At 34.9% G+C, this 23,450-nt stretch overlaps 2 protein-coding genes across 2 annotated transcripts; one reads left to right on the top strand and one right to left on the bottom strand.

Moving 5' to 3' along the window:
- Positions 1 to 938: 938 nt before the first annotated feature.
- LOC142984538 (peritrophin-1-like) lies at positions 939 to 16,774 on the bottom strand. The gene is made up of 6 exons (XM_076132241.1): positions 16,661 to 16,774; positions 4,992 to 5,134; positions 4,537 to 4,650; positions 2,558 to 2,687; positions 1,596 to 1,698; positions 939 to 1,173 (listed from the first exon to the last, which is right to left on the bottom strand). The coding sequence occupies exons 1-6, from the start codon at positions 16,665 to 16,667 to the stop codon at positions 996 to 998; spliced, it is 675 nt and encodes a 224-aa protein (XP_075988356.1). The 5' UTR covers positions 16,668 to 16,774; the 3' UTR covers positions 939 to 995.
- On the top strand, positions 11,246 to 13,092 carry Rad60 (DNA repair protein Rad60). The gene is made up of 2 exons (XM_076132401.1): positions 11,246 to 12,541; positions 13,000 to 13,092. Exons 1-2 carry the CDS (start codon positions 11,356 to 11,358, stop codon positions 13,065 to 13,067), a joined length of 1,254 nt encoding a protein of 417 aa, XP_075988516.1. The 5' UTR covers positions 11,246 to 11,355; the 3' UTR covers positions 13,068 to 13,092.
- Positions 16,775 to 23,450: the final 6,676 nt, after the last annotated feature.

Here is a 23,450-nt window from a genome sequence, read left to right on the forward strand (position 1 = left end):
ATTTAAATACATCATGAATTTCTTATTTGTTTTTACTACATATTTTTATTTAGGTACATAATATGGTGATAATGGTGATATTTTGGGGGGCGACTCTGCCAGACCAGCTATTATGAAAAGACTCTGTATATTTATAATTACATAATTGGATTATTTTTTTATCTAAAACTTTGATTTACATATATATAGGTACAGGGTCTTATAATAGCTGGTAATATTTTGAGAGGCGACCCTGTCAGACCAGCTATTATGAAAAGACTGCATATTTATAATTGCATAATTGGAATATTTTTTTAACTGAAACTTCACACCACTTAGCTATAGCTTATCAAAAGGAATTTTGGCAGTTATTTTCATATATTTACCGGACTTTTACCTAGCAAATATGTTACCTTACAGTTATTCATTACCTTAGAAGCAAAAATATTTTTACTAAATGACCAACCAACATAACATAACAGCAAATACATTTAACGGCGCGTTCCCACTATGTCGTGACGACAGATAATCGTGTAGTTTTAAGTGTCGTGGCTCATGTGTTTAAATGGAGGTGTTCACATATAGAACGACACGACTTACTGTCGTCTACGACATTTTTTACAGTGACGACAGATTATCGTGACAGTGGTGACGGCTAGATACGACAGTCACTAAACGATAAAATGTTTTGACGACAAACAATCGTTATAATGGGAACAGCTAGAGACGACAGGCGTCCAACGATAAATTAATACGACATAGTGAGAACGCGCTCTAAAGCCCTTCTCCCATTACGATACGCCCGCGCGACTCTAGTCTCGGAGACTAGTCGCCACGAAGTATCTCACATACATTTGTATGGAGACTACCAGTATCGTAATGTGAGAGTCTCCATACAAATGTATGTGAGATACTTCGTGGCGACTAGTCTCCGAGACTAGAGTCGCGCGGGCGTATCGTAATGGGAGAAGGGCTTAACACTACAAATTGTAGAGTTATAGTTTAAAGTATAGTATTTAATTCTTGTAGACAATGAACTCGCTCTGCAGCTCGTCCTCGGGCAGGGTGGCGTCACACTTGGAGTTGGCCTCGAAGTCGCACTGCTGCGTCATCTCGTTGAAGAACAGCCCGTCAGAACAGAACGCCACTTGAGGGATGCCGGAGATGCACTTCCAGTATCTTTGACAGTCTCCCCTGGGGAGAGAGAGAGGGGGTTTAAATTTCTCCATGGAAAAAAAAGGGCAGAAATCCGGGTAGACACAATTACGATAACACGTGAGGGTTTTTAGTAACACTGGAAACCAGGTTGACAGATAAAGATTAATTAAGATTATAAAGTATTTACAAAAGACTGACCAGTCTTAATTAAATAATTATAAGTATTTTTATGGTGTAACTTTACTAGTATTTGTCAATTTTTGAGAAACTCACAAGTCCTTAGATCTCATCAAAACACTTTTTCTAGAAATTAAATGAAAATTAAACGACTCCCTTCGACTTTTAATTCCAGCAGTTAGAACTTCAAAGAAACTCGTCCAAGTATACAAGTAAAATCAGCTGTGCGATAAGACCACTATAATAAAATATGAATGGCTCATAGTTATAATTAAACTTACTTGTAAGGCACCTGTCTGGCGGCATCGTCAGGTCGGTTACAGTTCAGCAGTCCGCTGAACTTAGTCAACATCGGTGATATCGGCCTCACGCTCGCTACTGTGTCTGTAATACACAATATTATTACTTAGCAGTGTTACAAATTGTATTTATTGCATTGCTTTAGATTGATTTTATATTGCAATTCCTAGGATTTAAACTATAATAGTAATAAAGAACAACTTTTGTCAAAATTTTATTTAAATTCATTATTTACCCCCGGTTTCTGAGTACATTTAGCGGTAGTTTATCTATTCAATAGAGTTTTTTTATATGAGTTTAAACGCTGTTGAATAGATAAACTACCACTTAATGTACCTCAGAAACCGGGAGTTAGTAAAGCAATAGTTTATTAATATTAACTGGCCTGAGATTGGATGCTATCTGGGATACTTTCTATTTCTCAACGTAATCCATAACACTTGGCAAGCAGGTATTTCCCTAGTATTGTACAGAAAGACTTACCCTCTTATTAATAAAAATATATGAAGTTATGAAAGGCTTATAAAGTGCTTTGTTTCTATTAATGTTTTTAAACTCTCGCGACTAGTACACATAATATTATAATGCAACGGGTCTTATACGCGATTGAAAATTTAAAGGTTAGGATACCTTATTTGCTGCCTACCTACGTCGAAACTCGCGCCGCAAGAAGACGACGCTTAGCAGCCACATCAGTCAGCTCGTGACCACGGTCGTTGTAATGCGATCGAAACGTCGGGCAGCAAATAAGGTATCCTAACCTTTAAATTTTCAATCGCGTATAAGACCCGTTGCATTATAATATTATGTGCTTTGTTTCTTTCACTCCTTAGCGAAATGAAAAAGAGAAAAAAATATAATAGCTTTTTAACTAAAATAGGTTTATAGTGTGTTTATGAATTAGAGGGTTAGGAAATAATAATCTATAATCATATCTACTGACCAACAGGCGCCTGTTCCAGCTCATTAGCGAACATTCCGATGAGATTGTCGTTGATCTCGTCTCCAGATCCCTCCTCATCATCGGGAGGGTTCCTCAGAGTGCAGGTCCCGGCCCACGCCCAGTTACATTCCTGAATACAAACAGTAATGAACCGTTAATCAACCATTTCACCATACTATGATATAAGATATACATCTTTATATATATAATTCTTCTGTAAGTGTGTATGTCACTGGACTTCTTTTAAAGGACTGGACCGATTTTGATGAAATTTTTTGTGTGTGTTCAAGGGGATCTGAGAATGGCTTAGATTATTAAAAAAAAGTTTAAAATTTTCAAATTAAAGACGTGTAGACAGGACGACGTTTGTCGGGTCCGCTAGTATTATTATATGATACTAACTATCATAGATGCAAGTCTGTCTGAATATCAGGGATGTTGCGGATATTTGCATCCGCATGCGCAGAATCCGCAACCGTTCTCCTATGACCGGTTCGCCATTGGACTGTTCGTCGACAGGATGATTCATTTATTTCCTTTTCCCCAACAGAGTCTTTCACCTATGGACATTGCGTCGACAGAAACTTTCACCTATGTCAATTTCGACGACAGGTCTTTCCAGCTACAGAATATTCCACCGACACGACGATAAACCTATTACTCTGGTAACTACAGACCTTTTCATCTAAGGAGAATAGGCTGTCATTTTTAACACAAGCGATAAAACAAAAATATACATATCTAACAGCTACAGCTTACTGTATCTTTACTAAGAGAACAGGGTTGGTTACTTGCCTTAGAGAAGTCAAACTTTGCTTACAACATAAAGAACTTAATTCTCAAAATGAGTTAGTCTTACCTATAAAAAAGCATTAACTACTCATTTATGTAGTTTTGATTACTTACATCCTATTCGATTCTATGAAAATAAAACAACAAAATTATCTTATACGTAAGTATTGTAGTGATAATTTTATTGCATGTGCATAGATACTACAGTTGCATCCTTTACTTACTATGTATTGCACCGGAAATGATCTATGTTAATATTGCGTTACAATTCATTTATTTTACATACTACGAACATATTTATAGGTAGCAAATTTTAATTTATTTGTGAGTAGGTGCTTGCACATAACGAATAATTGTAAATAAAAGTGGGTAGTTTCATATTATCAGTAACATTTTTCTTTACTTGTTTCTGGGTGTAGTGCATCTTCGTCTTAACAATTATTTGATGCTTTTAAAATGAGTAAGTGTGAAATAGTGAAATCAAAACTACATAAATGAGTAGTTAATGCTTTTTTATAGGTAAGACTAACTCATTTTGAGAATTAAGTTCTTTATGTTGTAAGCAAAGTTTGACTTCTCTAAGGCAAGTAACCAACCCTGTTCTCTTAGTAAAGATACAGTAAGCTGTAGCTGTTAGATATGTATATTTTTGTTTTATCGTTTGTGTTAAAATTGACAGCCTATTCTCCTTAGATGAAAAGGTCTGTAGTTACCAGAGTAATAGGTTTATCGTCGTGTCGGTGGAATATTCTGTAGCTGGAAAGACCTGTCGTCGAAATTGACATAGATGAAAGTTTCTGTCGACGCAATGTCCATAGGTGAAAGACTCTGTTGGGGAAAAGGAAATAAATGAATCATCCTGTCGACGAACAGTCCAATGGCGAACCGGTCATAGGAGAACGGTTGCGGATTCGCATGCGCAAGCGCTGAACATCAATATTATCTTAAAATTGGCATTCACAACCAACATACTGTATTATGTATATTACGTAGTGTTATCACGGATAGTTTACCAAACGGATTTTGCTCATTCGGACTTGAAGATAGTAAAAGATAATTAGTATAATTCAAGTCTAAGCATATAATATTTGGGCTGAACTTTTAGCACGTACGAAATTACGCGGGTTCACCCGTAAGTTGACAATAAAATTGTGACATTATTTCGATAATTTTAAAAATATATTTACCTGTTTATGAAAGTCGAATATGGTACCTCCGGCGCACGTGAACAACACTTCTTCACCGTGAGTGCACATGAAGAACTTAGTGCAGTCCGACCAGTGAGGTAGTAGTAAGAATATCTGCAAGCAAACAATTATTTATAATCAAACTATGTAATAAAAAGCAATCGTAGCATGTACGTGCGCACCAAAGATTTCACCAATACTGACATAGTAAAGTAGTGGTATATAACTGTAACTAGGTAAAACAAAACAGTTACCTATAATATTAAATTACCCCTATTTTCGGCGATTCAGCGTTCAGGTATTGCATTTGTGCGATTCACGACTTTGCTTACAACTGAAAAACTAATTACTTTTGGTTTTCACTACTAGATGGTGCTGTACTAATCTGTCAAAGTTTACTTAATTCTAGTGTTCACCGTTAGATGGCAATACTGGTATTAAGCTAAAAGAATTACCTGTCCTAAAGGGTCACAGCTCATGTCATTAGGGTCCACTTCAGGGTCGAAGGGAACATAGGGTTGTACTCCAGACTTCGCCTTCGTTGGCTCAGGAGCTGCTACTGCCACAGCGGCGATCAGAGCGAGAGAGAATAGTGTTCCTGTGGAAAAAACAAGATAGTTAGTTTCTTTATGTCATTAATACGCTTGATTGCGTCTGGTCGTTAATACATGCATGTAGGTGTAGTTATACAGGGTGTCCCAAAACTCAACGATAATCCGAGACAGGATGAAAGGCCAAGTCATACCGGTAATAGGAAAAATAAAAAAAAAATCCATATCACTTAGTTCAGCAATAATAGACACTTTTCAAAAAAGTTGAAATTCCACACCCTTGGTCGCATTTTCAAGTCCTGTGATCACCAATGTCACAATTTCGCTGTGTTTTTTTGAATTTCGTGATCTTAATTAAGTATGCTATTAATTGTAAAACAAATTAATGCACAAAACATTGTTAATTTAATAAAAAAAGTTAAGTTTTAGTGAGTCATCTTTCTCAAAAATATCGTTAGTCAACTTTGACGCTTCATACTGAAAAAAAAATGTACTACACTACCCTTGGCAAGTTATTACAAAAGTTGGCGCATTTAATCAAGATTTCAAAATGGTATAACACTTGCCACTTTTCTTGCCATTAAAAATGTTATTTTTATTTGAACGAAGAGTATCCTCGCAAATGGATCGGACGCAGTGGTACAATTTTATGGCATCCTCGTTCCCGCGATCTAAATCCAGTAGATATTTTTTACTGGGAATGCATAAAAGAAAAAGTTTATTCGAAATCAATACAAAATCTATCAGCACTTTGCCAGAAAATTGACACAGCGTCAGAGGAAATAAATGCAATGAATTTTGATTGACTGGTGCAAAGGTCTCTTGTAAGGCGTTGCAGAGCCTGAATTCATGCTAGAGGAAGACAATTCGGAATTACTTTAGTTTAAGGAGAATAATTAAATAAGATCGATGGTTCGTTCATTGTTTTTTTTTTAATTATTATAACCTATTATGTTTATTACATTAAATATTTGTTATGGACTGACTCAATTACCTCTTTACTAAAAATAATTGCTTTCCTCTGGCACGAATACAGTCTCTGCAACGGCGTACAAAAGATTTTTTCACCAGTCAAGCCAAATTCCTTGCATTTATTTCTTCTGACGCTGTGTCGATTTTTTGGCGAAATTCTGATAGTTTTGTATTGATTTGGAATAAACTTTTCCTTTTATGCATTCCCAGTAAAAAATATCTACTGGATTTAGATCGCGGGAACGAGGATGCCATAAAATTGTACCACTGCGTCCGATCCATTTGCGAGGATACTCTTCGTTCAAATAAAAATAACATTTTTAATGGCAAGAAAAGTGGCAAGTGTTATACCATTTTGAAATCTTGATTAAATGCGCCAACTTTTGAAATAACTTGCCAAGGGTAGTGTAGTACATTTTTTTTTCAGTATGAAGCGTCAAAGTTGACTAACGATATTTTTGAGAAAGATGACTCACTAAAACTTAACTTTTTTTATTAAATTAACAATGTTTTGTGCATTAATTTGTTTTACAATTAATAGCATACTTAATTAAGATCACGAAATTCAAAAAAACACAGCGAAATTGTGACATTGGTGATCACAGGACTTGAAAATGCGACCAAGGGTGTGGAATTTCAACTTTTTTGAAAAGTGTCTATTATTGCTGAACTAAGTGATATGGATTTTTTTTTTTATTTTTCCTATAACCGGTATGACTTGGCCTTTCATCCTGTCTCGGATTATCGTTGAGTTTTGGGACACCCTGTATAATAATTATGTCGGGTTTGATTCCCGGTTGGTAACTTTTCAAGTATCTGTTAAATGATCTGACTAATTAATCAGTACTAATTAGTAGTAATATTCACACATTATCATTATTTAGCACATTTTTGTATTTACCAAATAAATTTGCGCACGTCCTAGTTATCGCTACCGGATAACAGATGGCGCTAACAAATACACCTAGGTGAAGATCTTTTATTTTATCTAATACCATTGCAAATTCCCACAAAACGTAATTATTTACAATGCTGACATCAGAATATTGTCCAATGGAATTTTAAAAGGTTTTTCAAAGCAATCTAGCCGCATCTCTGTGACTCATTGATATAAAAGTAAAATGTTCGATTATCAGTCAAATTAAATTATGTAGCTATCTAATATTGATCGTCGAGGATATATCTAATACAAATTAGGTAACATATTAAATACGTCACGACATTATATTTTGCTAAGTTAGAAAGAAGCAGCAATTAGAACAAGCGATAGAAACCCCTGATTTTTATAACCTTGTTTTTTTTTCATAGATCACATTAATTAGGTATCGTTTTTGTAAAAATAATACGACGTAGGGAGCGCTTAGGACGTCAGAACCGAGAGAAGTACGCGCCATTTATCATAATAGCCACCTTTACACACACACACACTCTATCGCAAGTTCTTAGGAGCATGCAGGATTACGCGCGGGAAAGCAACACGCTCTTCGCTCGCGATTTTCTTCGCGGGCTTGACAGATGAGCGCGGCGCGTGGTCTTTCCTTTCTCCTTACACGGGCGATTGTTGTTTCGTGAGCGATAGAGTGTGTGTGTGTAAAGGTGGCTAATGTTTTACACATTAGGGAAAAGACAAAAATGTAGGCTTAGATTGCAGATGACGGAACGAAAGAACGCCTTCGTAAAGACTATACATAAAGGAGATTTGTTATTATTGATTCCTTCTTTCCCGCCGATGATGAATATTAGCGGCTGTAAACGGTAATTTATATGTAACAGGTCGTTACGGCCGAGTTTAAACGTTATTGTATTATCAATGGCCACTTGTATAGATTGTTGATATTTTTCTTACTGGAATTTAAATTTTCAACGTTCATTTCCGCTAAAACCTTACAATCCAATTTACGTCCGTCTTCACTAATTTGTCAAGATCACGATCAAGGCGACATAAGTACACGAAATATCAATTAAATATTACAGAAAAGCCTATCATTCACTAAAACGTCTTATGATACGATCAATTTTAATGTAGTTCGAATAAAGATGTTTTGATAATAAAACATAGATTGAAATCATTTAATTGGTTTACCTCGTTTTGAACTTAACTGATTGGAAGTGTGATTCATTAATGATTAATAAAGGAATAGTATAAGTGCGCTTAATTTTTAAAATTTTCTTGCTTTTAGGTCGAATTTGTATCCACAAAATTTCAAAATGCATGATTACAATTTAACTTTTCTGTCAAAAACGGTCTCAAATTAAACAAAGATGGCGCATTGCGCGCGGCATTTTACCAATCAGCCAATGATGAAAAAAGTTTAATATATTAGGCATTAGATACCTACATTTGTTTCTTATCGCTTCCGTTTCAAAAAAATGTACATGAACGTTTTAGACTACGTGTTTTTTTCGCGATTATTTTGTATTTTTAGCTCCCAAATACCTGGTAGGTATCTCATCTATCAAATATTATTAACATATTAGGATAGGTATTCTACGAATGCTTATAAGAGATTATTGCCTAATTCTATTTAATCCTATTGCCTACGTATTATCTAATCTTATGCTATTATATAAATCCCCCAGGCCACAAATCTTTTATTGGCATTCATAAAATATGCTCTAGTGTGACCATTCCAGAAAACTTATATCAGAATCTAGAAAATATTCTTCATTGCAAATAAGCGCCATTAATGAATCATTTCGTTTTGAAACACAAAAAAATACGTTATCAATTCGTACATCTAGCAAGAGATAGTCATCTACATAATTAAATTAATATTATGCTATCTTTAAATCTACACAAGTCATGCGTGTTTCGTGTTTGAAATAAATCCTTTGTACATTAGCTACAGATACTTATTATTTGTTTTTCGTAGAAGTGAGTCCGATTATTCCTAGAATTGATATGATTAGGTTCACGACGGTTTAATAACAAGGGCGGCGCAATATGTTGCGTGATTTTTGTCTTCCGTGTTATTGATATTTAGTCCGTAATTCCGTGTGTCACATAAATGTCAAAATTGCGACGAAAGCAGTTCCATATACGTAAACTAGAGGCGCTGCATGCCTCACTAGTAAAGAGAGACCCAATATCAATACCGTAAAACGGGGTGAATAGAAACGATTTTCTACTTTGTCCTAAAAATTTGTTGCGAATAACTTGTTATTTTTATTGTCGGGTTCTTTTATATCATGTCCGGCGCTATGGAGAAAGAGCTATAACCATATTTGTCCAAAAATATGCATAATTTTACGATATTTCCTTAAAAAAATGGTCATTTTCTATTCACCCAGCGATAGGGGTAAATCGAAACGACCAAAGGGGTGAATGGAAAAACTGTTAGGGCTGCCAAAGACGACTTATCCAACATACTGAAAAGGGAGGTTGTGTGTATCAAAATTTAAATAACCGTTGATAATTACTTTAACTCAAAAAATAAAGCAAGATAACCTAATTAACTTTCATACTATATGCAGTAGTTTGCCGTTATAAGTTTGATACAATGATAATTGTGAAGTTCAGAAGATTAATGACTATTAATTTTTCATTGTTTATGTTAATTTTGTTTACAGTTTTTGACAACCCTATTTATTAATCTCTATTGACCCCTCACTCGTTTCTATTCACCCCTTACGCGTTTCTATTGAACCCTACTATGTTTCCATTCACCCCATACTGTAGTTCTATTCACCCTTCAAACGATTCTATTCACCCCGTTTATACAAAAAAAATACTATTTCCATGATTTAAACATATTTTTTAGATTTTAAAACGTTTTTTCAATTAACGATATTGTATCTTTATAAATTAATATACACCTAAAGAAATAAACACTTCAAACAACTCATTAGAAAAGAAATCCCACTTTAAATCCAAAGTTTTGAGGGTCGATATTCAGGCATTCAAGGACGGTAGACTTTGAAGCAATTTTTTGGGTATAAATATCAATTTAAACATTTAAACAATTATAACACCGCAGAGAAGTAATATCGACGTGTAATCATTTAAAATTTGAACAAAATTCTTCAACGAGAAGTACTCAAATATTAGCCTTGAAAACTTTCCTGATTTTTTTTCTATTCACCCCGCGAATTCTATTCACCCCGTTTTACGGTAATATATATTTTTTAAAAAGATTGCTCTTAAATTTGTTGAATCTTAAACGCGAGGAATGTTTTACCCCTTCTTAACTTTACTCAATTCAAAAGAATAGTACCTCTATATTTATTTTATCTTCAGTAAAACTAAAAGTCGCCGTATCAGCTAATAAAAAAAATCTAATCGTGTTGTGCTAGATTGTATTTTGCATTGTAATAATATAATTTAGGTTGTAAATACAATCTTATTAGTTTATATTGTCATTTTAGTCATAAAATATGTGACAATAGAGTAATAAAATAAATCGGGCGACGTTGTAAATGTTTCTACAAATATATAGCGGTGACTTTCGTCAATTCGCAATCTATTTTTTTAGATTAATTCTAATAAGGATTATTGTTAAATAGATTAACCGATTACGAGTTCAAAATTCGGATCTAGGCTACTGAACTATGGATATTACGAAAGCTGTAGAGTAGGTACCTACGATAGAGCAAATTTAGAATTCTAGAACTTCAGAAGATAAAAATCGGAACGCGCTCTAAATATACGTTTAGTTTTTGCTCTCTCGTTATAAAAGAATGTTATTCAGTTTTGTTGGAAAACGTTGTTATTTATATAATTGATAATTTTTTAGTCATTCAAAAGTAATTAAATTATCTAATTACAAAGTCAATAGTGTGGTGGCCTACAAAATGTCTTTAATGTTGTTGATCTAGACAACAAAACGCACCAGATGTCAAACGTCAATAGTGATGTTGCCGATTCATCAACGATATTTCTGAATAGATTATTTTGATATAACAGTCTAGTGTTTGAATCACATGTATTATTATTTTGTTACAACATTTTGAATTTTAGATTAAATAAAATACGCAGATTATATTTGAATGAAAACGTAATTCCCTCAGATAACTCGATAGATACTAAATAAATAAGGCGAAAAACAATAAACATGACATCAATTAGTTTCAACAAAGACCATTGTAAAATCTTTGAATGATTTCCGTTGAAATATCATTACTGAATAAACTAATCTGTAGATAAACGCCGGGTGATACGTGCAGTTTGATGGATATTATTGACAAATTATAAAGTACGGTCAATCGATAACAAAGTAAACACCTTTAGCACATCACTATTGAAAGTATTCGTCAATTTGTTTTAAATCAACGTCTTGTTTTTATATTATAACAAATAATGTCCTCATCTGATTCCGACGACGATTGTTACGGGAATGTAGCACAGAAGCTGCAAGCTTTGAAGAATAAATTCGAGGCAGAGAAAGTTGTGGAAGAAGTGAAAACTGAAACAAAAGTTGAAACAAACATTGACGCTTTATCAAAAGATGATGTAAATCCCGCCGTAACTGTGTTAGACGACTTAAATACGACAGTGAACAGTACAGATAACGAGGAATTGACATTAGACGCGATAATTGCGAAAAATTCTAAGCCTAAACGGGGTAAGAAGAGAAAATCCGCGGAAGATACTTTCGAGCCTGTTTATGAGCGGGAAACTCGATCTGCAAGGCGAACAACGGCTAATTCTAGAAAAGCGAGCTATAAAACTGCTAGCTCTGAAGCCCCTGCGGAGACTGGTGATGCTGAGCCGGCTCGTAGAGGTCGGACGAGCCGAGGTAAAACTTCGACAAGTACAACTTCGAGAGGTCGCGGGAATCGAAACAATAGTGCAGTGGCTGCGTCTCCAAGAGGTAGAGGTGCTGGCCCGAGGGCTCGGGGCGGTACTCCCAGAGGCGCAACACCTAGGGCTAGGGGTAGACAAAGCAGACGTGGATTTTCATGGGCTACAAGTAGTTCAATTATTTACAGCGTTGGCAACACTGATGAATATCCCGACCAAAGCGATAATTTAGAGTTATTTTCAAGTAGACCTAACACAGATGATATCCAAATAATTGATGATGAAGAAGATCCTTTAGCAACGGAAAATGAGGAACTCTCCGTAAAAGTCTACTGGCAGAACTCGGAAGTTGTACGCTTTAAACTAAGGAAATTTCAGAAATTATCACCAATATTTAAGTATTTTTCAGAGAAAGAAAGTGTTGGGAATGACAAACTGTTATTTATGTATAACGATAAGATACTCAACGTTGACGATACTCCGGACTCAATTAATTATAGTATAGCAAAGTTTATTGACGGTGGTATAGTGTCACGAGACATCACGGGGCTCGTGAAACAGAGCAGCAGAGAGTTGAAAGATGGTATAAAGATAAAGTTTCAATGTCAGAATGTTAAGAAACCGTTTGAGACGACGATCAGACTGCAGGATAAACTAGCGTTGGCTATGATGAAGTGTTCAGAACATTTAGAAACGCCTATTGAAAGACTGAAGTTTTATTTTGATGGTGATTTAGTATCAAGTAAGTATTTTTCCTTATTATGAATTTCTTTGATATTTGAACAGACTATTGTTACTGTTTGCTATGCAAAAGTCAATGTACATTTCAAATTATTTAGTCACTTAACTATATACACATTCATATACATTCTGATGCATAAATTCTATAGTGAATGCAACTGTTTGTGGTCTGTTACTCAAAACTAACTATTACTGAAACTTGTGTACCAGAATAACACAATGTGTACACTTGTGTACCACAGGGTACTGTACTGTATCGCAGGTAACAGCTAAAGTATCATATATGTGTGTTTGTATCTTAAGAATTACATAGGCTTTTAAATAGAAATTTAAGGAAAAATTTGTCTTCCTTTATCAACCTCTTAAAGCCTTTCAAAGTGCTACCAACATGGTGACCTTTTCTCACAACACTATAAATATTAAAACTACTTTTTTAATTAATATTTTTGTTCTTTTCAGGTAAAAGTACTCCTCAGGAGCTGGACCTTGAAGGTGGAGAATGTATTGATGTAAAAATAACCAGTTGATATATATGTTGTTTTATTTACAAAATATGTTTTATTTCTTTTGATCTACCATGAAATAGAACCTAGGGGGCTAGGGTTTTTAGAATACTATAGTAAGGCCTATATTTGGCTGTAAGGACTTCTCGACTCATCTGCTGACGCCAGAAATGGGTGCGGTGCCTTAATGTCTCTCAAGGAGATGAAATAGGGGATAACAATTTGAATAGGTAGGTATTTCGGTAGGTTTTATAAGAAACAATCTGTCAGTTACGGGTGAAGCTATCTTTTGTGCGGACATTTCATAGATGGGTTAGCTCTTATCCCTTTGACCGCCACGGTCGGTTATACTCGACAAATCAGAAAGTGCTCACGACACTCGTCGGCAAATGTCGAAAAAAAATATAGAGTATTAATGGTATTTAACGAAAAGTTATCTATAGGTATATCTGTTATTTGTGCTTTCGAGAGCCTTAAATAACTTTGAAACCACGAACCATACGAAAGCCATTGTACATTGTATGGTCATTGATCTTTCAATTTATAATAGTGACATTAATTACAATTGTTTATTGATTGTCTTATAAAGATAAATGTAATTGCATCGCAGACATGTTGATCTACATAATAATATGGTATTATTAAAGATTAAATAAATCCAACATAAAATTGATTACATTGTAAACAAACACTTTGATTATGAGTGATGCATTGAAAAGGAGGCCATATTTTCTTTTTGGTGTAGGTAGTTATAAAACTCACTAGCATTCAAAATTTCTTATTAGAAAAGTAACGTCTTAGGTCAGACCCTGGATAATGGCTTTATAACTTATTTTTGTATGCAAGTACATATACCTAATTGGATAATTTTAAACTGCTAAGGCTTTATAGTTTTTGGGGAAATTATAGGTAATGTAGAGAACTCAAATCGTTTCTGGTCCAGCTAGAGCAGGGGCTCCCAACCTTTTCTGAATCCGGGACCACTTTTATATTCTCCTGTCAGCAGGGTCCACTATGTAAGTATATTAAAAATAAAGTGTAGTAATCATACTAAAAATTTTAAATCCTTTGCGGACCATATTTTGACTCCCACGGACCATTGGTTGCGAACCACTGTGCTTAAGGCTTACAGCTGCAGCATTTAGCAGAAAATAAGCACTTGGAATAAAATACGGAAAACCGCGTAGAATTCCGGAATAATCCCAGATTTAAAAGCCTTTTGCTAACCTTATGCGAAACTGATGAAATGAAATCAGATGATTTTAGATCTTCAGAGCTCAGACCTAATATGAGATTTGATTTGTATCTTATGCTGGGGCTACATTAGCGGGCTATGGCGAATATTCGTGTTAACGCGATGAATGTGGCCGGGTTCATCGTGTCATCGCGTAGTATTCGGGCGAAGACGATGTAGTATCGAGGAGCTGTCGGTAAACTGGCGCGAATCAAAGGGATTTGTCGCGCCAATATTCGCTTAGGTGGCTACATCTACGTCAATTCAGTGTCGTCCAGACTTTGAAGCGAGACGGACGTGCATTTAATTTTTTACACTATGGAGTGGAGTAACATTTTTAATTTACCGCTCACGTCTCCGCACAACAAACTGAACAGCACAAGGCACGATGCATCGCGTCAACTCGACACGAATCTTCGCCCGCCTTAATGTAGACAAGAACATCGCCCATACCCGAACACGATGTTTTTGTCGCGCCAACACCATACGAATCTTCGCTCGCTAATGTAGCCCCAGCATTAAAAGCGACTCCTACGCAGTAGATATGTGGTAGGCATTCACTGCGCAAAACTACCCACGTCATAAAAAAGCGTCAATTGAAATTACGAGGGTTGGTAACCCCACGTGAGTAACAAAATACATTAAATTTTGATTAAATCAACCGTGTTAGATTCAAAATTGATAGGTTTATCTTTTAAAATCTCGTCTGCTAATGGATTTATATGTTATCGTAATTAATTGCACTCAAAACTTTTTGATTGTACCGCTGTATTGGCTAATCAATGCGAATTTTTTCGGTGATAATGGAATGCACGGCGCCTTGGGGAAAACCTTGCAGGAAGACATTTTTAGATTAGATTTGAAGATTTCACGGTGAAAGGGTGAAATGTAATAGATAAGCATCTTTGAAAGCTTTCTAGTCCTGTACATTTGTACAGGATCTTCTTGTAACTTGTTTAGTTTACGTAGTCTATCTTTTCCCGAAATTGGAATGCATTGAAATGATTAAATGAAAAAGCAACAGATAGAGAAAACGAGTAACGTAACTAAAGGTTTTGCTTTTTTATCCGTTACCGGTTTATCTAAGTATACTATAACTAAGAATTCTGCGTATTTCTCAAACAAACAACCGACAACTACATAAGCTTACGAGTCACTGATGTTTTAAACTTTGAGTTTCATACGGGTACCTCTGGCAGCCTGGTTCACCATTGCCTGAGGTAGAACTCAACAATTAGAGGGGTAGTCTTAACTCTCTAATTACTAAGTTGTTGGACTCTATAGTAACAACAGGTACATCTTTGATATTTCATTGATATTAAATTCATATTTCAGCGTTGTAACAAACGTGTCTGATTAAAATATTGATTGAATATAGAATTAGTGTCTAATTTCCAACGATTTCTAAGAATTGTGCGTGGTTTTGTGATAATAGCGTAAAATCCCTGTAATCTTGTGTGCCCGGTTAATCCGCTATTGTTTAAGATAAAATTTGTATTGTAATAAGAATATTTATGATGTAAGACTACATGTTGGTACACGTATAGAAGCAACGTGATAATTTTGATGTAAAATAAATAAGCAAAAAATATGTCCGTCGAACTAAATACCTTTTCCATTTTATTTGAAGTCGATTAAAAAATAATTTCAGGAGTTTATATTTTATTAAAATGTAATCAATAAGGCTGGTTTTAGAGACAGATGAAAAATCAAATTGATTTTTAAAAATTAAAGTATCTTTTTGACTTTTTCAATAACTTTACCGACTTACGAGAAGAAAAAAATCGTTAAGATTGTTTCTATCTAGGAAAATTAGTCTGCCTTTTCCAAAAAGTAAAGATCCGCTAAGGCTCAGTATAGAATTCTAAAGTGTTCTTAAGTCTACTTTTTGTAAATTGTTAAGTCTGAAATTCAAACGTAATTGGACTTTTATGAATTTCTGTTGTTATCTGCTTTCAAAAAGGCTCAGAAGAAAATATATTCAGTAAATTCTATTTTATTTTATTTCATTAATATGTGGGTAGTGTTTTTTTATTCTAAAAGATGTTGGTAAAGGTGCAGAGCGCCATAAAGAAGTTCAATACATGTTACCGAAACTAGCGGGACTTGGAAAAACAGAAATATGCACAAACCGGAAATCGAGAAGGAAAACTCGTGTTGTCGTATATGCAACCACTCAACCCATTGAAGATAATGTATAAACTATTGGTTTTTCATCACAAAATATTGTGTTTCTATGACAAGCTTTTAAATTAAGTCCCGTAACTTACTAGGTAAGGGTCGCATCTTGAAATATCAGAGGGTAAAATTCTTGAGTCTACCTTGTTGAGAGGTTTGTAGATAACTAAAGAAATGGGTAGGTCTAATAAAAATATAAACTTACCGATCATTTTGCTTTTATTAAAAATCACGAAATAAATAAATATAAATAAACACTTGTTATCACTGTTAACACTTTTAGTGTCTATGGACAGTATGTAAACAGTCAATTGCTGTGCTTTTTCTGTCTAATTGTCAAATCAATACAACTACTTTTATAGATTTTACTCGACAATACACTGATAAAAATATTTGCTATTATCACATAAAAAATCAAGCAAAAATATGCCTTATTTTATCGTAATAAAATCGATTAATTACTTTAAGATATGTCAAAATAAATTTGTAAAGATAAAATAGTTGAGGAAGAAGACTATTTATCAAATAAAGATTATAATAATTATCGGAAATTATAAGAATATTGCTTTGATAAAATGTCAACGGCTCCATTTTCTAATAGTTGAAGAATTTGTTTACTTTATTTATTTATTTAAAAGTAGGACGAAAACAAAATGACAGTTTATTATTATCAATGTTTTATTACTTAAAATCATCGACAAGATAAACAAGTAGAACAAGCTTTTATTTACCTCGTTTTACAAATAAATGTCTGCTCGCATTTCAGCCGGCTTTAAAGGGTTTTCCCAAATATTTGGATTATCTCCCGTATAAAAAGCATTTTCAATAAATGGGTAAGCACCCATAGAGTCAATGATGGGGGTAAAGATCTTAGAAATCACTAGATATTGTTTCCTTTACGAGTAAAGGAAAGCGATCTCTTTCGTTTTCTTAACAGTCCTAGAAGAAGTAGGACTCCTAGTCAGTCTTGAAAAGCGTGGTGAAATCAAAGCTTACTGTGTGAAAGTGTCAGTAATGAACTAGAAGAGATCATTCAGGGTCCATACATTTTTGTGTCTTTTGTAAAGTGCCAACCAAAAACCATGGCATATTGATAAAAATAGCCATTTAGAGAAATAGTTAGTATGGCACAAAAGTTGTAAGATCGCTTTGAACCAAGTTATAAAGAGTTGAAGATTCATCATTTTCAAAAAATTTGTCCTTTCTAAAAGAGCGGTTAAACATAAAAGATTGATTGATATTGCTAATATAACTATCTGAAGCAATATTCATTGTAAAGCGATCCTTCTGAAGTTGATTTAAGCTCTATCGATATAATATGCTTCTTTTTCATGTTGGCACTTTCAAAAAAGGCCCATTATGGATGATCTCCTTTATATCACTTTTTCCTTTCCTCCACAAAATTGTCTTACTAAAGTTTAATGTATAAAGGTCAAATCGTCGAGAAAGTGATATGAGATTACCTAATTGTTTGTGATTAATACCAATTTCATTCCTAGTGACGTTTTTAAGTAACTCAATTAATTTTGATATAAATAATGATAAAGACAGGAAGTCGGTGAGATAAATGATTTCTTTTGAGAAATTGTACACTATCTGTTAAATATCTAAGTATACATAATATTGGCATGTGTGACGCAATACAAGTGACGATGGACACTCTCTTTACACGTTACCTACAGTGCAGTTCAAAATCGAAATCATTTTGCCCAACTCGGGTATCCAATCCATTACTTCGTGTGTGCATTTGTACATAGGTCGAGCCACAGACGTAAGTAATACTTTCCATTTAGTATTGTTCTAATATCATAAGCTTTTTTAACTAGCTTGTAGCTCCACAATACAATAGGTAAGCCTAGAAGGATTCTTAAGGTAAAAAAGTAACTTAAATGTGTGGTACTGTGTGCTGAATTTCATCAAAATCCATTCTGTAGTTTTTGGGATTTAATCGAGTAACAGACATCCTCAACCTTCGCATTTATGATAGGAATCCTATTACCTACATGGGGCTAACATGGTTAATGGCGAAGCGAGGAAGTATTTCATATACTTCTGTCTACACCTTCAGGCGTAACAGGCGTGATATCTTCTTATAATATCAAAATGTCGTTGAGCGCAAGACTCAAGAACGGCTCAACCAATTTTCTTATTGTTTATTTAAAATTGTCTTAAAGACAACTTTTGTACCATATTTTCTGCGAATAAAAATAATTTAACATGAATTTGACACGGGAAAGGTTATTATGGAGAGAAAGAAAACAAAAAATGCAGACTTGTGAGCGAAACTGCGCGGGTTAGTTAGTTATGTAGGTAAATAGTATAATAGAATGGTTATGGCGAACATCAGCTTTCAGAATTGTGATACTAGCACTACTATCTATCAAATTGCATCAATTGTGTTAAATTAATTGCGATTAGTATCAAATTCTTGTTATTATAAGATTTGTAATATTTATAAAATTGCCTAATGTAAATGACATGTTTTATGGTTATCGATCAAATTCTATGTCGACCAAAATAACTAGCACGTTTTCTACACAAAGGAATGTAGTGAAAATAGCTCATTATCTTTTTTATGTAAAATATGACGTCTCAATGTACGTGGGACCGGAAAATCCCTCTGAAAGACAATATATTTGTACGACATGAATTTGTGTAAGGCGACCATAGCCAGTGAAGTATCCTATTTCTGACTCTTGGTTAATTTCAGTTCTGTCAGAAGAAAATCTAATACGATTTATAGAAACTTTCATCCCCTATATCCCCTTAGGGGCAAAATTTATCAGAATCCTTTCTTAGCAGATGCCCACGTCTTAACATCTAAATGCGTGGCAAATTTCAGCCCGATCTGTCCAATGGTTAGGGCTGTGCATTGATAGATTACTAAGTCAGTCAGTCAGTCACCTTTGAGTTTTACTACCATGTGACGTCTTCATCAGAAATCTACCACGAAAAGTCTACCATGTGACGTCATCGTAATGCAATCTACCGGAAAATTTCTACCACTTGACGTTCCCATCACGATATTTTTCGGAAAATTTCTACCTTACCGTTTTAATCATGAAAAATTCCGGAAAGTTTCTACCAGACATTTTCGATTAGATTTATGATGAACACGTCACACGTGTTCATCATAAATGTAATCGAAAATATCTACTATGTCACGTATTCATCATGATATCCACCGGAAAATTTCTAGCACTTGACGTCTCCAGCATGATATTTTCCGGAAAATTTCTACCATGAGACGTCCACAACATGAAATCGGCCGGAAAATTTCTACCAATTGACGTGTTCTTCATGAAATCTGCCGGAAATTTTCTACCAATTGACGTCTTCCTCATGAAATCCGTCGGAAAATTTCTACCAACTGACGTCTTCTTCATTAAATACGCCGGAAAATTTCTACCAATTGACGTATTATTCAAGAAATCTTCTGGAAAATTTCTACCAATTTACGTATTCTTCATGAAATCCGCCGGAAAATTTCTACCAATTGACGTCTTCTTTATGAAATACGCCGTAAAATTTCTACCAATTGTCGTATTCTTCACGAAATCCGCCGGAAAATTTCTACCAATTGACGTCTTCTTAATGAAATCTTCTGGAAAATTTCTGCCACGTGACGTCTTCAACATGAAATCTTCCGGAAAATTTATACCATGTCTAGGTAAAGGTATCCACCTTTCCCTTTAGATTTCATGATGTGTCAGAGTGTCATCTTCATCATGAAATCTACCATGAAAAGTCTACGATATGACGTCTTGGTCATGGAACCAGGAAAATATATACAACCAGACCCGAAACAACTATTTGTGGATCGCACAAATATTTTATCCGTGTGGGAACCGAACCTTCGACCCACGGTGGCGTAGCGACCATCTTAATCCTGCGCGAGTGGACGAAAATCGTCTTTCTGTTCATACGCACCCTCAAGTTCTCAACCAATATTAACTTTTCAGCAGACAACCTACTAACAATGTCAGGGTGACTTCTTCCTAATTAGTCAGTTATTTATCATAATATATGTATTTTTCGTAGACTTTGCTACGCATTTAAGAAATCATCAGACATTGATTATACTAAAAATAAATGTTACAAATCAAAACAATATATTTCAAAGAAATATGTATTACACAATGTTTTGTTTTTATATTTAGTAAATAAGTATGAGTAAGTTGTGTTTATTTTATAGCTAGCTTAGATAACCGTTGCTGAAAATGCAAAGGTTCCTACTCGCATTTGCCCTGGGTATTCGACTCAAGGCTCCCCATTGTAGGAGATTCTTGCAGCAGTTTGACAATAACAGGTTAAATTTATCTTTAAGAAGGTACCTATCTCGGTTAGACAATGGTAACCAAATGAGTGGTAAATTCACCTCCCACGCAAGTGATCGAGGGTAGAAAAGCTAGCAAACACCAATAACTTTTCCAAGTGATGTGTGTTAGAATTCATTATCACTTGTTATAATAAGCCAAGTTAAAGTCCTTCGGGCGGCTTGAACAACTTTGACGTTAGGCCACTAACCATACGATAAGAAGACTTGTCATAATGGTGAGGAAAAACGTGATGAAACCATGTTTGCAAAGAGGCCGCTGCCAACTGGAAGACAGCGGCGATGTAGACCCCGTAAAAGATGGAGAGACGAGCTGCCCACTTTTAACCCAGGATGCAATGGGGCCGCCGGAGACAGGGTACGGTGGAAAACTATGGGGGAGGGCTTAGTCCAGCCGTGGGACGATGTAGGCTTATAATAATGAGGAATAATAAAGTCCTCGAACTTGGTCAACATTCTGGTCTGTAAATAATTAATTTTATTAGACTAGTACTGTGTTATATGAGATACTACGTCATTTGTTTATTTTATACTAGCTGACCCGCGCAACTTCGCTTGCGTCGCATAAGAGTGAATGGGTCAGAATTTTCCACGTTTTATAACACTTTTTACTGTTACTCTGCTCCTATTGGTCCTAGCGTGATGATATAAAATATGCCTTTTTTTTACGAAAAATATATCAAAATTATTTAAATATCTCCTAATATAACGAAGTCGCGCTAAGGCATATCCGCCATTAAACAGTTGCCATGACAACGGAATTTTGTTAATTTAATGTCATTATGAACTGAATTTTCCCGGGAAATGCGTCATTTTCCCGGGGTAAAAAGTAGCCTATGTCCTTTCTCGGGTATCAAAATATGTCCATACCAAATTTCATGCAAATTGGTTCGGTAGTTTAGGCGTGATTGAGTAGCAGACAGACAGACAGACAGACAGAGTTACTTTCGCATTTATAATATTAGTATGGATTCTGTGTGGTGTTAAGTTTTAATGTATTAATTTGGTATTAATGATCGCATCCCTATATCAAAAACTATTTGTATATTTTCATGCTTGTAAATGGCAAAATGTGTCTTGTGCCTATTTTTATTTTTTATCATGTTTTGTTAGCACATTTTACGCAAATAAATAATTATTCTATTCTATACAACGTGGTAGAGACACGCCTATTAAGAGAAGAGACCCTCCCACAGCAGTGCATTACTGATATCTTTTCATCAAATTAGTAATTCATAATTACGTATTTTAAAAAGTGACAATCATTTAGTCTTGTCATCTTCAGTTTGATACATGATTTATTGTAAATCATGGTGAAATGGTTATTTGTGTACAATTTACACTACTCCAACATTTAATTATCTTTCATCATTTTGGACACGTCACACCGTAGGTTATCCATTCATTTTGTAATCTAGAAAGTCAGGAAGCTATCGTTTTGAACATTGGCAACGGCTAAGGTCGAAGCGTGGCACACAGGGGCAAGGAACCCTTTTATTGGCATTAAACGTATTTGACTTACCCCCGGTTTCTAAGGTACATTTAGCGGTAGTTTATCTATTCAATAGTGTTAAAGCTCATACAATAAAAAACGCCGTTGAATAGATAAACTAAGTACCGCTAAATGTACTCAGGAACCGGGGGTTAATTATTTATTTAACTCTAAATCTAGGAGTTTCAAAGACCACCAGGATCGGAAGCCCGCCTATTCGGTTAATGTACTCTTCCTCCGACTCGGCGCTCGGCGATCATCATGTTTCAGCTAGTAGTCTACACAAAAACTATGATTTGTAAAATTATAAATTTACATCTTTATGAACCATACTGTACTTTAGTGAAATTCTTATGCAAATCCGTTCAGCAGTTTTTGAGTTATGACGCAGCTATAAACAGACGTGGCTTTAAGATAAAATTTCATAACATTTCTGCGGTTTATTTATCAATGAATTTATACGCAATCATCTAAATATAGTCTAATACGTATTAAGCGCTAATCTGCCAGCATTTCGTGCAAATAAATAGATCTATCATAGTGGTGTGACGTCATATAATCGCGGTACTATCGCCGATAAGCGTATTTACAAGAAATAGATAGATGTTATCATAGTTCCATTAATGTAGATGTTTCTATTGTTATTAGATTTATATTTAAAACATACCTAACAAAGTGCTATTTGGCCTTTCTAATATAATAAACCCAAAATGGATACCTTAGCGTTCCATTTTGGTGGAAATACAAGTATACAGTTCGCGCTTGAGAGTTTAACGAAGTCACTAATGGGTAAAAAACCGGGCTCGAGTATCTATACTCAATAGTAGCACAAAGTTTTAGTAACTTGTCCGGTATATGACAATAGCCTCTCCCGCTGCTACTTATATTGTTAGTAACGAAACATGAGTGTACGTAGGTATTTCATACTCCCCCTAAACCTACCTTCACGTTTGATGTAATGCAATGTTCATGATACCTAACATTAAAATATCTATACTAATATTATAAAGCTGAAGAGTTTGTTTCTTTGTTTGAACGCGCTAATCTCAGGAACTACTGGTCCGATTTGAAAAATTCTTTCGGTGTTAGATAGGCCATTTATCGAGGAAGGCTATAGGCTATATAGCATCGCGCTACGGCCATTAGGAGCGGAGTAGCAACGAAAAA

This window comes from Anticarsia gemmatalis, chromosome 27 (genome assembly GCF_050436995.1).
Source record: "Anticarsia gemmatalis isolate Benzon Research Colony breed Stoneville strain chromosome 27, ilAntGemm2 primary, whole genome shotgun sequence".
Classification (NCBI taxonomy): Eukaryota; Metazoa; Arthropoda; class Insecta; order Lepidoptera; family Erebidae; genus Anticarsia; species Anticarsia gemmatalis.

What these genes read in the sequence shown, in the direction of transcription:
- Rad60 (XM_076132401.1), top strand. Translation starts at nt 11,356, where the DNA reads ATGTCCTCATCTGATTCCGACGACGATTGTTACGGGAATGTAGCACAG. An exon ending in TGATGGTGATTTAGTATCAA is followed by an intron (nt 12,542 to 12,999) that starts GTAAGTATTTTT and finishes TGTTCTTTTCAG; the next exon opens with GTAAAAGTACTCCTCAGGAG.
- LOC142984538 (XM_076132241.1), bottom strand. An exon ending in GCTGTGACCCTTTAGGACAG is followed by an intron (nt 4,651 to 4,991) that starts GTAATTCTTTTA and finishes GTTTGCTTGCAG; the next exon opens with ATATTCTTACTACTACCTCA. An exon ending in TATTCGACTTTCATAAACAG is followed by an intron (nt 2,688 to 4,536) that starts GTAAATATATTT and finishes GTTTGTATTCAG; the next exon opens with GAATGTAACTGGGCGTGGGC.